The sequence below is a fragment of the Tubulanus polymorphus genome, chromosome 9 (assembly GCF_964204645.1).
Source record: "Tubulanus polymorphus chromosome 9, tnTubPoly1.2, whole genome shotgun sequence".
NCBI classification, from domain to species: Eukaryota; Metazoa; Nemertea; class Palaeonemertea; order Tubulaniformes; family Tubulanidae; genus Tubulanus; species Tubulanus polymorphus.
Genome location: NC_134033.1, coordinates 8,882,915 through 8,898,131, shown reverse-complemented (window position 1 = coordinate 8,898,131; position 15,217 = coordinate 8,882,915). Strand labels below are relative to the sequence as shown.

General features: G+C 36.2%; 1 protein-coding gene across 1 annotated transcript in view; it reads right to left on the bottom strand.

Moving 5' to 3' along the window:
• The window catches only part of LOC141910523 (sodium/potassium/calcium exchanger 2-like), a 47,867-nt gene extending 38,136 nt beyond the window's left edge, over positions 1-9,731 (bottom strand). The window contains exons 1-4 of the mRNA XM_074801216.1: positions 9,578-9,731; positions 6,774-6,957; positions 5,759-5,816; positions 4,525-4,724 (exon numbers count right to left, since the gene is read on the bottom strand). Of these exons, the coding sequence (XP_074657317.1) occupies positions 4,525-4,724; positions 5,759-5,816; positions 6,774-6,957; positions 9,578-9,731 (596 nt within the window). The remainder of the gene's footprint in view (positions 1-4,524; positions 4,725-5,758; positions 5,817-6,773; positions 6,958-9,577) is intronic.
• Between the last annotated feature and the right edge of the window lie 5,486 nt (positions 9,732-15,217).

Below are 15,217 nucleotides of genomic sequence, written 5' to 3'. Positions count from 1 at the left end.
CTTGCATGGCACAAAATTTGATATCGGCTGTTTTTGCAATTCTTTGTATATCGCATGATAAAAATCCAGGCAGCAAATTAAACAGTCCCAAAATTTTTATTTTAGGCCTACAAGCTAGCGTTTGTGGCAATATTTTCCTACATGTTAAGATTATGTTCAACGCTATATCCATTCATTCCCGTTTCAAACGGCTTCTTGAAACAGATGGATGACGAGACAGCAAATACACTCATCAGAAGGTGACAAAAATGATTTATTAAATAACTTTTTAAAATTGCCTCATAAAATCTTTTTATAACAAATAAATGTTGAATATTCATCATGGGCGTCCCTTAAAAATTTCAAGCTCAAATATTCCAGACTGAACATTTTCTGAAAATAGATTAGGCTATAATTTAGTTTAAGAAACGGAAAATATCAAAACTTTGTTTTGGCAATTCACTGTTTTTAAAATGGAAATTTACCACTCTAGAAGATATAAGGCCTAAACCATTTGTGTATGTTGAGCTAATAAATCAAAAAGGCCCTAAATTAAAAAGTGGACACCATATTACTTTGCCTACACCTCGGATACCGTACATGAATAAATATTATTGTAACGGTTTTTACGTTGTCAAAAAACAGCCGTAGATTGAAAACGATTTTACCAGACCTTGAATTTTTTCAGGTAAGGTAATATTCAACGACGAAGTATCTAACGAAATTAAAAGGGGAGCGCATTTAATTCATACGTAGTTGCCACAATGAAATAGTTGAAATCCTGTCTCCGTCCTGTCTGCAAATATGCAAATGTAGTTTGAAACAATACCTGCTAAATGTAATCTTCAATTTCTTCAGATCGCTTTGTTACACAAATTATGTTGAATAGAATGAATACCCCCTGCTGCTGAGGATATTCCCTAGGCAACCAATCAGAGCGCAGCTTTCTCATAATGATGTCGAAAGCGTTATTAGGCAGACAGCGGTCTGAACTATTAGCTGAATCTCCACAGAAAATAAATTCTCGCACGCTCGAATTTATTTTCATTTTCTACTCACTCGCCCTCTCAACCTTTAATCCAGGAAGAAAGACACTCTAAATATTTGGATGGATTTATGAAAGCTGTGGGTACTGGAGTGAGTAATGGGTAGTGTAGTGTGATCTGTGTGCATTTGTGGCCAGCACACAGATCACATTGTTCAATGGGGTTTGGTCCAGGACTCGCGAGATTTTCAACAACACGGAAGTAACGTGTAATAAATGATGACTTGAATTGCATGACTACCTACCACCCCTCATTATTGTTGGAAAACTAAACGTTCCGCACTGACTAGAAATTAGTAATAACATTTTAGAAATGGCCAGAATTTTAACATAGGTTCTATCCCATTTTTATATTACAATTGCGATTGGTACAATTTTTTTTTTAAACGGCCGTTAAGGCTTCGTGTTTCGTCTGCAATTCACTGCAAATAGTTACGCAACTACGCACATTTCAGTGTTTTTCGGCAGCTGTAGACTCAATCGGCACCGTTCGTGACTAGCTTCACTGCGGAATTATCATTGATTAACATCGCCATATCACATCATCAACTTATATTGTGCCTTAAAACCCTAACAGCCGAAATAATTGAAATGCACACACGATTTCTAACATTGAAAATTGAGAGAATGGCCATGTTTGTGTTTGCTGCTTCGCGTAAATCCCGCGCGGTGGCGCAACCGCACGGAGTGGGGCCGATAAGTCTAGAACAACTATTCCCCAATTACTCTTAAAATTTCATGTTTTAAAAGTGAGAGTAAAATTTTAGCATAATAATCTAGATAAAAAAGATCAAATATAGATTTCAGCAATAAAAAATCAATTTTTAACATAAAAAGTGTGAGTAAAGTGTGAGTGAAATAATTCATATCTAAAACAGTGAATATTTATATTTGAATGAGTTTTAATAAAAATTTTGTTATAAAAATGAAGAAAGAAGAGAAGAACCCAACTTCAAAATCGAAATAAATGAAACCTATAACTTATTTTCACAGTTTAACATTAGAAATTATATTTCAGCAACAAATTTAGTGTCCGCAAGACATTATAAAATCGGTAACATTACTATGATAAATCAAATATTACCAAATGAAACATATTTAATTACTGAACTAGTAGATACTTTTGATAATGGAATCAAAAATCCTAAAATATCTAATACAGTTTTAAATTCTAAAGGAACTTTAGATGAAAACATAATAAATATACTTCAAACCCCTTTCAATGAAAGAAATGATGATATAATACTTCCAAAAGATTATAATGATTTGATTAACTTAAGAATTGAAAAAAGAAAAAAGACAATTATATTATTTTAATTTTGATAATAAACAAATTATCTATAATGAAAATTCATCAAAAATTGGTATTCAATGTGATTTAGATAATGAAAAATTATTCAAAGATATTGCAGTTCAATGTAACTTAGATGAAGAATTTAGAGAATTCAATCCTTATGAAAACAGTTAAACATATCGAATATGAAAAGAATAATAAATATATATTGAAATAAGATTACGCTGTATGTTTCAAATATCATAACTCAAAAATAATAATTCAACTCTGAATATTCAAAATAAGATATTTTAAATTACTTTTGATTTTTTTTTTTCTTAAACAAATGGATGGTTTCAGCATTCCTATTGGGAAAAGTGATTTGAAAAATAGTTTGGTTGCTGGAGGGTTAATATTGGCTGCGCTTTACTTTTACTATGAAAATGTCAGTAGGATCTAATGAATGAAAACATTAAATTGAGTAAAAAGTTAAAGAAGTTAAATGGAAACAATCACAGAAAAAATAACAATAAAAAAGTTAATGATTTTAAAGAATTAGAGGATTAAAACAGCATCTTTTAATTTAATTTATTTTATATATTTTAACAATAAAATGAGTGAAAGTAAGGTATCAGAAATATTACACCTTATATATAATAATCAACAGAATATTAAATCAATTATTATGCTTACAGGATTAGTTTCATTTTCAGTTTACTCATTAAAACAGTTGTTAGAATTCTATGATAATTGCAAAATTAGATACGCTGAATTAAAAGATAACATAATTATCTATCAGATAGAATTAATAATATTAAGTGTTGTGAAGTATGTAATAAAAGATATGAAAATTTAAAGAGTTTAAAAACTCATAGATATATTCATGAATTAGATGAGAAATTACATAATTCAAATTAAGCAATAGACTGTTAAATTGGCTGAAATATATAAAAATGAATAAATTATATGTTGTCGCTTAAATTTCTATACTTAGTTTAATAATTTATATTTATAATTTTTACAAAACTATTTATATATCTACGTACGAGAGGTACGAGTAAGAAACCAAGATTCTTGCCAAGAAAGTAAGAAAGTAAGAAATCTTGGATTCTTACTCGTACCTCTCGTACTAAGTATTATAAAAATGAATAAATTATATGTTTTCACTTAAATTAAAATAAAGATAGATTATATTATAACTATTTCTATACTTAGATTAATAATTTACATTTTCAATTTTTATAAAAACTAATTTATATAGGCCTAAGTACTAGACATACGAGTAAGAAAGTAAGAATTCTTGGATTCTTACTCGTACGTCTCGTACCTGTCTTACTTTCTTACTTTCTTGGATTCTAGACACAGGGGGTCTTATATTCAAATAAACCCCCGTGTCTTCACAGATTTATCATATTTTATATTTTCAGCTAATATTTTTTATATTTCAACACTGGGAAAGGTACAAATTATATTCAAATATATATCTTATTTTTATAGTAATTCTATGAATCTATCAGATAAATATTTTCATTCTTTACATTTGACTAACATAATACAAGATGATCCTAAGTTATTCAAGGTAAAGTTTTTCTAATATCATTTTAGTCGAAGGTAAAGAAATTTAGTATTAATAAGAATTGAATAAAAAAACATTAAAAAAACATTAAGTTACTTTAACAACACTAGCTTATTCAATTGTATTGTTTTTCTAATTGAATCTATTTAAATAATATTTCATATAGATTCAATTAGAACATTATTTTTATGAGCTCAACCTCTCGACCTTTGATCTAGAACAACTATTCCCCAATTACTGACACTGAATTTCTAAACACTATAAAAGATCCTTTTCATTTTTCTTTTAAAGTTTAGTTGATAAAATCGGATGACAATTAGCCTACTAATTTTATCTTGTTCATAACTTTTTGAAGTGGGAAAACGTCGATGAACCGGTGTGCAAAACCGAAGACGGTAGCTGCCTACGCACATGAATGAGTGCAAGCCTAATATTCGGTGCCCAAAATACATTTCTAGGCCTCATATTTTAACATGAATGAAAGAAGCCAAGATTTGTAACTTCATTTACGTTTCTGAACTTAATTACGAGGTTACCTCGTAATTAAGTTCAGAAACGTATATGTTACCAAAATGACGTGTTAACAAGCAGTGAAGCAAGAAACGCGTTAGCAAAATGGACTCAAAGCCGGAATGTCAATAACTATCTTACCAGTTTTTCCATTTGTTCATCCATTCCATCACTCTTCGATTAATTACCATGATAACGATATATAAAGCATACAGAACCAATAGAATTGTTGATTCATACCATTCGAATTTGTTATCCCAGGAAAATCCTATGAAACACGCAATCGATAAGCCATAGAACACTGCATCCCGTGTCATAGGTCGCCAATCCAATAGCAGCACCTATGAAGAGAAAACGTTGATTGCTGTGAGGGTGTGAACGGGATCAGGAAATAAAAATTGCGATAAATCAAGTAGACCCCGTCTTATATACAGCCTGCTACAATGAAATATTCCGAATCGTCCTTGGAGAAAACCTCAATATCTCCCCTACCAAATCGTTATCTGCTTTGTGGAGCCACAATAGAATAGCAACGATTAGAAAATCTATATACAGTCATACCTCGATTTAAAATTTGGCCATTTTTTTCCGTACGTAATGAGACAAGATCAGGAATCTTCAAGGGTGGCGTTAAGTCGAGGTATGGCTTTACACAATTAAAGGGGAACTGCAGTCAAATAATTATAATTGGCCATTCATTTCTACTCTTGTTGTTGTTTAGCATAATGCTATTTGAATTCCCAATTCTTCATAATTAACTTGTATACAACGATTTTAATTCTGTTATCAGCAGAATTTACGGCGGATGAGAGCCACCATATTTAAGTTCCAAAGTGAGACATGTAAACATTGATGACGTATCCGGGCCCATCACACACTCCAGTGTGTACACAAAAAGATACACTCATTGAAGATCTCAGTTGAAGATTGAAACATATCCAAAAAATTGCTGATGTGGCATTATGCTGCAGTATAGAACTGTTATTGGACTTTAAGTGACGAAAACACTATGAATAGCAGTAACACGTACCGAAGTGGGCCGAACTAGGCCTACGTCACGGCCAAGAGAAAAGCGTCTGCTACGTGGAGAAAATGGCGGCGGCCAGGGAATCTACAAAACCCTCTTTTTGGATAAAGTATTAGATGAAATGTTTTTCTGCTGTTTTGAAAATGTATTTATAAAGGTTTCTAACACATATAGATACAAAACATTTTTCGCTGCAGTTCCCCTTTAATAAAGCTGGCTAAATAAAACAATAAAAGACAGGTAACAATAGTATATATCACAATAATATAGGCCTATCATGAATATCGATTTGGATGGAGAGATATTGAGGGTAAATTTTATATGTATATAAGAAAAAGTAATGATTACCTGGCCAGCTAATGCAGCCGTCAGTGCTATGATAATGAGAATGTTAAAGACTGCAGATCTGCAAAGAAATTAGAAATTACATTAGGCCTAGTAGGCCTTGTATAAGTCATTATGTCACGCAAGGATGCCAGCGACATCACTTCCCCACTATACTAATGTTCGATTAACCGAGGTAGGTCAATAGGGCGGATATAAAGCGAATGAACTCGCGTTTGGCAACAAGGAGTTGCATTAGGTTTGAAATTCGATCGGATCGAGATTCGAGTACAATTAGCGACCAAGTGTCTAGGTATTTCTGTTGGTAGTTTGTCGAATAGTAGAGGTACAATGAAGTCTTCATGAGTTCTGTTTTGTCCATTCTCTTCAGTCAACGAACACATGTCTTGATCGTATTGTAGAAATGTTTGATACTTGTTAGATCATTTATGGTTTTCCAGCTCCCATAATTTTCGCAGATATTCAGATATTATCTTGTGCGGGTGACCTTAGTCCTTCTCAGTATATCTGCAGCTGAGTCGCAATGAGTATTAGAAAGCGTAAGCCTTCGATAGTTCGAGCTGCCTCGTCGTTTAGTTGTCCCTTAAGGTAATTACAAGATTTCACCGGAAAAATATAGCTGCACAGAAGCGATAACGGGTTTTCTGGATTGCCACTACTGATTCTATTAAATCCAGAACTTTTAGATTCAATCGGTGCTGCCATCAATTTATTCACCACCGTAGATTCGCGCAGTAGCGGACTAATGCCAGCGTGGCCAGCAGATACGATGCTTAACACACCGAAGTAAATTTATAGCCAATCTAGCGTCACGATACTAGTGGTGGCGTTGAAGGAAAAATAGTGCCTCTTCAATTAGATGCTATTGACGATATTTAACATGACAGCAATTTTATGCCGATAATCCGTAAACATTCCCTCGTAGCATCGCTACATCATTCATGTCTGAAAATCGATAGAACGGAATGATATTGTTGATTTGGCCTAAAAGTACATTGTAAATGCAAAAAATACTGACCCCACTATTGTACCAACACCAACATCCGTTTCCACAGCAACTCCAGCAACAGAAGCAAATAATTCTGGAGCCGATGAGCCAGCTGCCATGAACGTTGCCCCGGCAACATCCTCGGATAAATTTAGTTTCTCGGAGATCACTTCCAAAGATGGCACGAAAAAATCATCACAGACAATCGCTATAGCTAGAACAAACAAAAGATTACACATGCCTATTACTTCACCTTTGAAAATAGGCCTAAACTCTTCAGAAATTTCAATGTTGTAATCTTTGGAATTTTATTTATTGTAAAAACGTATCTAGATCGTTAAATTTCTCCTATTGCATACACAGATATAGGCCTAAAAATACACGTGCTTTCAAACATGCTTAATCTGGATCAATTTCCTCCAGACTTGCATTTAAAGCAGACATGATTTATGGGTCACCTTAGGCTAAATGATATTCAATCATAAAAATTCATTTCACGAGTCCCAAATCATCTGAAAAGGACAACGTGCTAGTTGGATTAACTGCACAATAAACATAAAGCGACCCAAGTCCGATACACGACATTATAGTGCAACGTGTAGAGATACTTTTGGAGTAAATCGGGGAATTAATGCCCAAGCTGAAATATAAAAGCGTAGTAATATGGAACCAAAAGAAGTTCCATGAAAATAGATCCTCGATTGGGGATCCATATTCAACAGCTGATGACACTCGATACCTTACATACAAGGGTGACGACTCCACAGGACGGTTGACAGATGACACCCTACACACCAGTTAGGTGACGACTCCACAGGACGGTTGACAGGTGACACCCTACACACCAGTTATGTGACGACTCCACAGGACGGTTGACGGATGACACCCTACACACCAGTAAGGTGACGACTCCACAGGACGGTTGACAGATGACACCCTACACACCATTGGCCCAAGTCCGATATACGACATTATAGGGCAACACATCAGTGGAGACATACACAGCAGCGTCACATGTCTATAGTTCACTAATTTCCACGCACATACATCTTCCAAATGGTAGCAATATGGACGAAATGTTTTTATTTCATTAAGTTTTGATGTCTCCTTGTAAACGTAAACCTAACCCTAACCCAAATCATTCACATTTTAGACTATGCTAGAAACCTTCCCATAAGGTTATTTAGGACTAGAGATTTGTTACATCAACATAAAAAAATCCACCCATTAACTGTGAATTGACCTCCGAAAACCCTTCAACCAATAATCATTAAGCTATCATGATATATTCATGTTCCTTAACAGAGAAATACTCTCCGAACTGCCAATAGTATACACGCCAGCTATTCATCGAAAACAAGAAACTTTTCTAGAACAAGCTTTACTTAGAATGTCAACGGACGACTTTCTGAATTTGTCATTTGTCACACAATGTAGTTCACTAATTTCCACGGACATACATCTTCCAAATGGTAGCAATATGGACGCAATGTTTTTATTTCATTAAGTTTTGATGTCTCCTTGTAAACCTAAACCTAACCCTAACCCTAATCATTCACATTTTAAACGATGCTAGAAACCTCCCCATAAGGTTATTTAGGACCAGAGATTTGTTACATCAACATAAAAAATCCACCCATTAACTGTGATTTGACCTCCAAAAAACCCTTCAACCAATAATTATTAAGCTATCTAGATATATTATATTTGAATGTTACATATATATAAGTGCCTTTTTGTGTTTCGAAATGCCATTATCATCCAAATCATCCGCGACTTCATAATAAGCAATGAATTTATGAGAGACAATGAAAATCATGAAGACAAATGGCAGTTGGAGGGGTGGAATAACTGTCATACGTCAGTTCTGGTTGACGGGTTTACAGGTTTCCACCTGTTCTCGTAGTTTACTTTAGGTGTCGGCTGTCTACGGTCAACTGGCGTGAACACTGACCGAATAACGCAGTGTAACTCTACACACGCACTATAATGTCGTATACTGGACTTGCACCCATAAAGCTTATGTTGAGAATTTCTTTTTGATTTTCAACAAAACATTTCAATCATCACATTTCAAAAACATCAAACGGTAGCTAACGATAATCTCACGAAACAAGATTTTTTCTAAACTGTAGGGCCTAGATTGAATTGGAAATTCATGTTGAGAAATGTAGGTGTAAAGTGAGATGTGAAAAAAAATCTCATAAAAATGCATGGCATTAGTTTAGGCAAAATCCTTTATGTGGGTTTCGGCAATTTACCTATGAAAAGAATTAATATACAGATAACGTGGTTGAATACCCAGGCACCGGGTATGTGGTCGTTCTCGAAATCACACTTTTCCCATTCAGGTAAATGGCTCCTAGAAGAGGTTGTGTCATTTGAAGTAGAAGATAACAGATGTCTGGAAGCATGGTTCACTGATTGAGGCAATTCTGAAAAAATTTATATACTAAAAATCTACGAGGCAGCAATAACGGGTTTACTGCTGTCTCGCTGGTTTAAATACATCAGCTTGTGGATAGCAGTAAGCGATCTATTGGGTTCGCTAAAACCGCGATTAAGGCAGTTGGCCCTATTGACCTACCACCACTGAGCCTTCGTCCAATAATTCAAGAGCAATGTCTTTCGAGAAACTTAACGATATCTTTTAAGGTATGGATATTAAATCTTTTAAGATAAATATTTCCAACTGAGATCTCCCAAGCCTTAGATCAAGCATATGTTGATTCCATAGTCAATCTTACAACAATCCATATATTGGTTTTAACACCAGCTCTAAAGTTCAAGATCTCTAATTTCGAATCAAGGGCCTAACTTAGGCCTACACTTACCGTTTGAATTTTCCTTCAAATAGTTCTGGTGTAAAAATCCTATTAGAAGACACATCGAACACAAGAATATCCAACCGTGCGATCGATATCGTTCTATTTGTTCTTTTCTGTGTCCACATGTTTTCATCCAACCCCGACGCTTTTTCCAAAACATATTCACAGAGCACTTTCCTAGAACTAAAGTTAAGCACCATTTTCCTTACAAAATATATCCATGTTTGAGCAACAAATTTGTTTAAAAATCCATTTTCATTTTGAAGACATGAATCGGGGACCCTCAAAATGCGTCTACGCGTTAAAATAGCTTGATTTTAACCGTGGTTTAGGCGTGAATTCCTATCCTTACTCGCTCGTCTCGCGCATACGTACATCCGTTGCCAGGATGCTGTTGTTAAAGGCAGATATAGAGCTTTATCACAAGTTGTAATAGCGTTAAGGCAAACGCGGAAGTCACACATATATAACCTAATGTCTAATTCAACTTGACTTGAGAGCACATCAGGTGGCCTAGCTCGCACATTTTTGGTGGTGCATAATCTGGCAAAAGTAGAATTTTTGGATATCCTTCAATACAGTTTAAAATGGATGTGTCATTGGATTTTTCCGGACAGGGGAGATGCCAATCACGTAGGCCTATACGAAACCAGCCACAATTTTGAAAACTTATGGAATCGGGACTGATTATCAAAAACTCTGGAAATTGTCTTAATTTGAATAACGGTTTCTCCCCCCACAACTTTATGATCTCCAAATTTCTCGCTTCTCTTGTACCCCCGTTATATCAATTCCCTCTATTGGTTGCCTTGAATATCGCTAGCTGGTTTCCACTCCCTCTCTGATTATCGCCTTTCATGTTCCTTCTCTTTGTTTTCATCTGATTACCCCTTAGCTTGTCCCCACGTTTTAATCACTTTAGTACGGGTAATCCACGCACCACACAGCCCCTCGATCCCAGCCACTATGTAAGGGTAATCCATGCGTCACACAGCCCCATCGATCCCGGCCACTTTATACCTAGCACGGATTTGTCGGTATGTCGGTTAGTCGGCATGTCGGTTGTTTCGGTATGCCGGTATGTCCGTACGTCCCTATAGCGTAATGTCGTAAGATCAGTCCGATGTCGGGGGGATTAATTCCAAATACCAGTCCGATGTGATTAGTCTCTGTCGGAACTACTTAATGCTATAATGGACTTGAGCCAATCGGTCGACATCAGGATTGTCGATTTTAAATTGCCGGACCCACTCACTTCATTAAAGAAAACCCACCATGCTTTGAACTATATTGACCTATTTTGGAGTTGAACACCAGACACTAAGGTTAGGCCTATTGGTGATGGTGTAGCCTACATAGCTTACATAGCAAACTTCAGTTGGTAGGCATGGAGCCATATTGTTAAACTTTCAAATCGTGGAATTTTTCTCTAATAACCCCATACAATGCAGACTTATTGCAATCTTTCAATACAGCGTAGCAGGGATTAAAAACGATCTTTTCCTTCAACTGCCAGTCCTTTCTGATCCTAATAAGACTTATATCAGGTAGGCCTATGTACCACCAAAACTGACTGAGCTTATGTCTATTTATTTCTATTGACGTCGATCTTTTTGGGATGTTTCGCTTAATTTTTTGGTGATACCTCAAATAGGTCTTAATCGAATCTGATGTGCTCTCAAGTCAAGTAGGCTAAAATTGGACAATACTTAGGCCTATCAGATTTGTCAGGCGATTGAGATATCAAGAAATCAATTCAACAAGAACCATATTGTCAGATGTACCATGTGTAGGTACACTAACGTCTATTTCAACCTTACTTGAGAGCATTCCGGGTGGCCTAGCTCGCTCATTTTTGGTGGTACATACCTGATAAAGGTCTTATTAGGACCAGAAAGGACTGGCAGTCGACCTTAAACATCTTAAATTGATTAAATAATGATGATTTAGGTCGACTGCTTGTCCTTTCTGGTCCTATAAGGACCTTTATCAGGTATGTACTACCAAAAATGAGCGAGCTAGGCCACCCGGAATGCTCTCAAGTCAGGTAGAAATAGACATTACTCTCTGTCACACCTACTCTCCGTGCGACGTTTTGGTCCGTAATTTCGTTAAAAATCGGTTTATCTACCTTTATTACGCATCAATTTGTTCAGTGAGAAATTTGCATTCAGAAATAAACGACAATTTTCACTAAAGTTGTTTTTGTTTTCATTTAGGCCTATGAGCGATAGTTTACTCAGCATACGCTCGCGAAATTCTGAAAAATCCGCTCCGAGGACGCTCGGAAACGTTACAGTGACGTCATCACCTGCTCATTAGCATATCAAAATACAGTAGGTGGCGCCACGTGACGGGCCATAAAAGCCGTTTTTCAGCATTACGCGAGCGTATGCTAGGTAAACTATCGCTGATAGAAGAAAACACAAACAAATTTATGCCAGTTCATGATTTATTTCTGAATGCAAATTCCTTACTGAACAAATTGATCTTCTATCAGCGATAGTTTACCTAGCATACGCTCGCGTAATGCTGAAAAACGGCGTTTATGGCCCGTCACGTGGCGCCACCTACTGTATTTTGATATGCTAATGAGCAGGTGATGACGTCACTGTAACGTTTCCGAGCGTCCGCAGAGCGGATTTTTCAGCATTACGCGAGCGTATGCTGCGTAAACTATCGCTCATAAATGAAAACAAAAACAACTTTAGTAAAAATTGTTGTTTATTTCTGAATGCAAATTCCACACTGAACAAACTGATGCGTAATAAAGGTAGATAAACCGATTATTAACGAAATTACGGAACAAAACGTCGCACGGAGAGTAGGTGTGACAGACAGTAGTGTAACCAACTGTGGTACATCAGACACTAAGATTCTTGGTGAAACCTGATTAGAATTTGCTACCTGATCTTCTCGGCGCCCTGCTTTGGCCCTCGCAGTCAGATGATTTGTGAGATGATTGATTTTTCAATGAGCCCTAGGAATCACAACATTTCGATGTCGATATCTTTCAACTACAAAAAGACGCAGAGACATTGACTTACATCAAATCAGCAACAATTTCAATCGGTGAAATACGAACGATCACCAAGGTAACCACTGAAATGTTAGCAAAGTCATCCACCAAAGTAAAATTAGGGCCTATCATAGACAGCGCCTAAAGTCGTAGGTGGGCCTTGCGATGCGACGCGATCGTCGCGCTGGTTTTCACGAGCGGTTTCCAGCTAGCTTTTTCCAGCTGCCGCAGGAAACCACTCGTAAAAACACCGAAAAATTGGCCCCGAGCTGGAAACGCGGCAGCTGGAAAAAGCTACTACAAAATTTCTCAGCTTGAAATTGCTGGCTGGAAAGCGCTCGTGAAACCGCTCGTAAAAATGCTTGCCGCAGCGGTTTCCGACTCTACCACTAAAAAAGCTCGTGAAAACGGTCAAAATGCGGCAGCGGTTTCCAGCTACCAGCGGCAATTTCCAGCTATTGCGTGCAATAGCTTTTTTTTGTCCAGTGGCTGGAAAAAGCTGCAGGAAAAAGCTAGCTGGAATCAGCTACGTGAAAATGCGTGCCGCTGAAGTCGCTAACCCTAACCCTTACCCTAACCCTAGCTGGAAAAAGCCGCAGGAAAAAGCTAGCTGGAAACCGCTCGTGAAAACCAGCCACTTTATATAAGGGTAATCCACGCACACTCCCAGCCCCTCGATCCCAGCCACTTTATATGAGGGTAATCCACGCACACACACAAAACCCTCGATCCCAGCTACTTTATATATAGTCCGTCGATCCCAATGTCGACGATGTCGGCGATGTTGGCAATTAAAACTGACCTACATTAAAAATCTCTTTCCCAATGTCTGCAATGTCGGCAAGTAAAACATGTAATTTCCTGCTTTAGAATACTGAAATAAGCCTAACGTTCATTCAAATATCCAACATCGGCGAAAGTTTGATTACTGTATACTTGTACTGTTGATTTTCATGTTGTATGGATATTTTGCAGTTCAAATGGGTATGATGCTGATTCCAATGTACAATAAACACATGAAGTTAAATGGTCAAGGACAATCAACACCAAGATATCTCTCCGTCCGATGTTGCACCATAAAAGATCTGATTCTTTCAACTCAAGCAAAGTGATTCAACACGATCGACATAACACTGGAAGAGGTTTGCAGTGACTAACAGTTCATTTCATTTAGTCCTATGTACTTTTTAGCCAATTTGGATTAGATTGTTATTGAAACTCTGGAACTGTTAACGAGAGACAAGTAAGACAAGTGGAAAAAACACATGTTATGCTTAATTCTCATATTCAAATTTAATTCAAAATCAAATTTATTTTATATTTCATCATATTTACAAAGCATATCATTGGTTCATGCAGTAATAAAAAGTAGGACAGAACAAATATTATTATAGAATTTTCAAAAAGGTACTGAATTTCTATAACTAAATGAGCATTATTTTTCTAATAACTAAGATCAAGAGTGACTCTCCCGTTTATTAGGAAACACACGCAACTAGTGGAATAGGTTTGATATTAACACACATGTTGCAGGTATAAATTGTTTATCACTATAGAATTTGTAAAACATATTGATTGGATCTACACTACAATATATGTATTTATTCAAATATTTTAATTAAAAGATTAACTTCTAAAATCTATTCCAAATCATAAAATGTTCTTATGTGTAAATTTACTCAATCTATCAACTCAGCAGGTGCTTAAGATGAGTTCTTAACAGGACAGATCCATTTTTAAGCGTGGTGATATCGTGATGTTTGAATGCCAAAATAAATGCCCGGTCGAATCAATTCATATTTGTTGATTGTATGTCCGCGTATGTTCGGTTTCAAAGCTGAATCACATTTGACGTTTACACAGTGGTGGCATAATAGGTTCGAATCTGTCAATGCATTTTATTCTATGTATCGGTATTTCAATTAACTACAATTCCCATCATCCTGAATGGCTTTGCAGAAAACCCGTCATCGCTAATTTGCAGCTATATTTAAGTTTTAAATGCTTTAATTGCCGTAAACTTTATGTAATTATCTTTAAGTACTGTTTTTCCTCCCTACCAAGGAAATATTTTGAGCGAAACAAATATTCACATTCGTATGTCGCAATCATCATCCGTTTTACTTCCGTGATTTGAATAGTGTTAAAACGACACTCAGATCTTCAGTGTGATACAATAAAATCGAATTCGCAAAAATGTCTAAACCTGACAGAGGATCGTATGAAGAATGTCTTGCTGTACTTGGAATCTGGAAGTAAGACTTAATCCAGGCCCAGTTAATCATTCAACAGATGGCAACCTCTTTTGGGCCCACAAGAGAATTTATCAATGCGTGTATAAACGCCATGTGAACGCTCACCAAAATTTGGTCCGGTGTAACTAGGTGTCGTGTGAACGTGGCTTAAGTCACTCAAATTTTATTTAAAAATTTTATTTCTTCACCAAATATGCCAAAACATTTTTCTGTATATAAGTCGTACATCGTAAGTCGTATAAACGCACAAGTCGCACAAAAATAATGTGGTTCCGTTTTTCTATTTTGCTTTAGATCAATTTATAATGATGGAATGAGTCATACCGATATTCTACGGTTTGAATATAGACGAAATGAACACCCGAAGGTCAC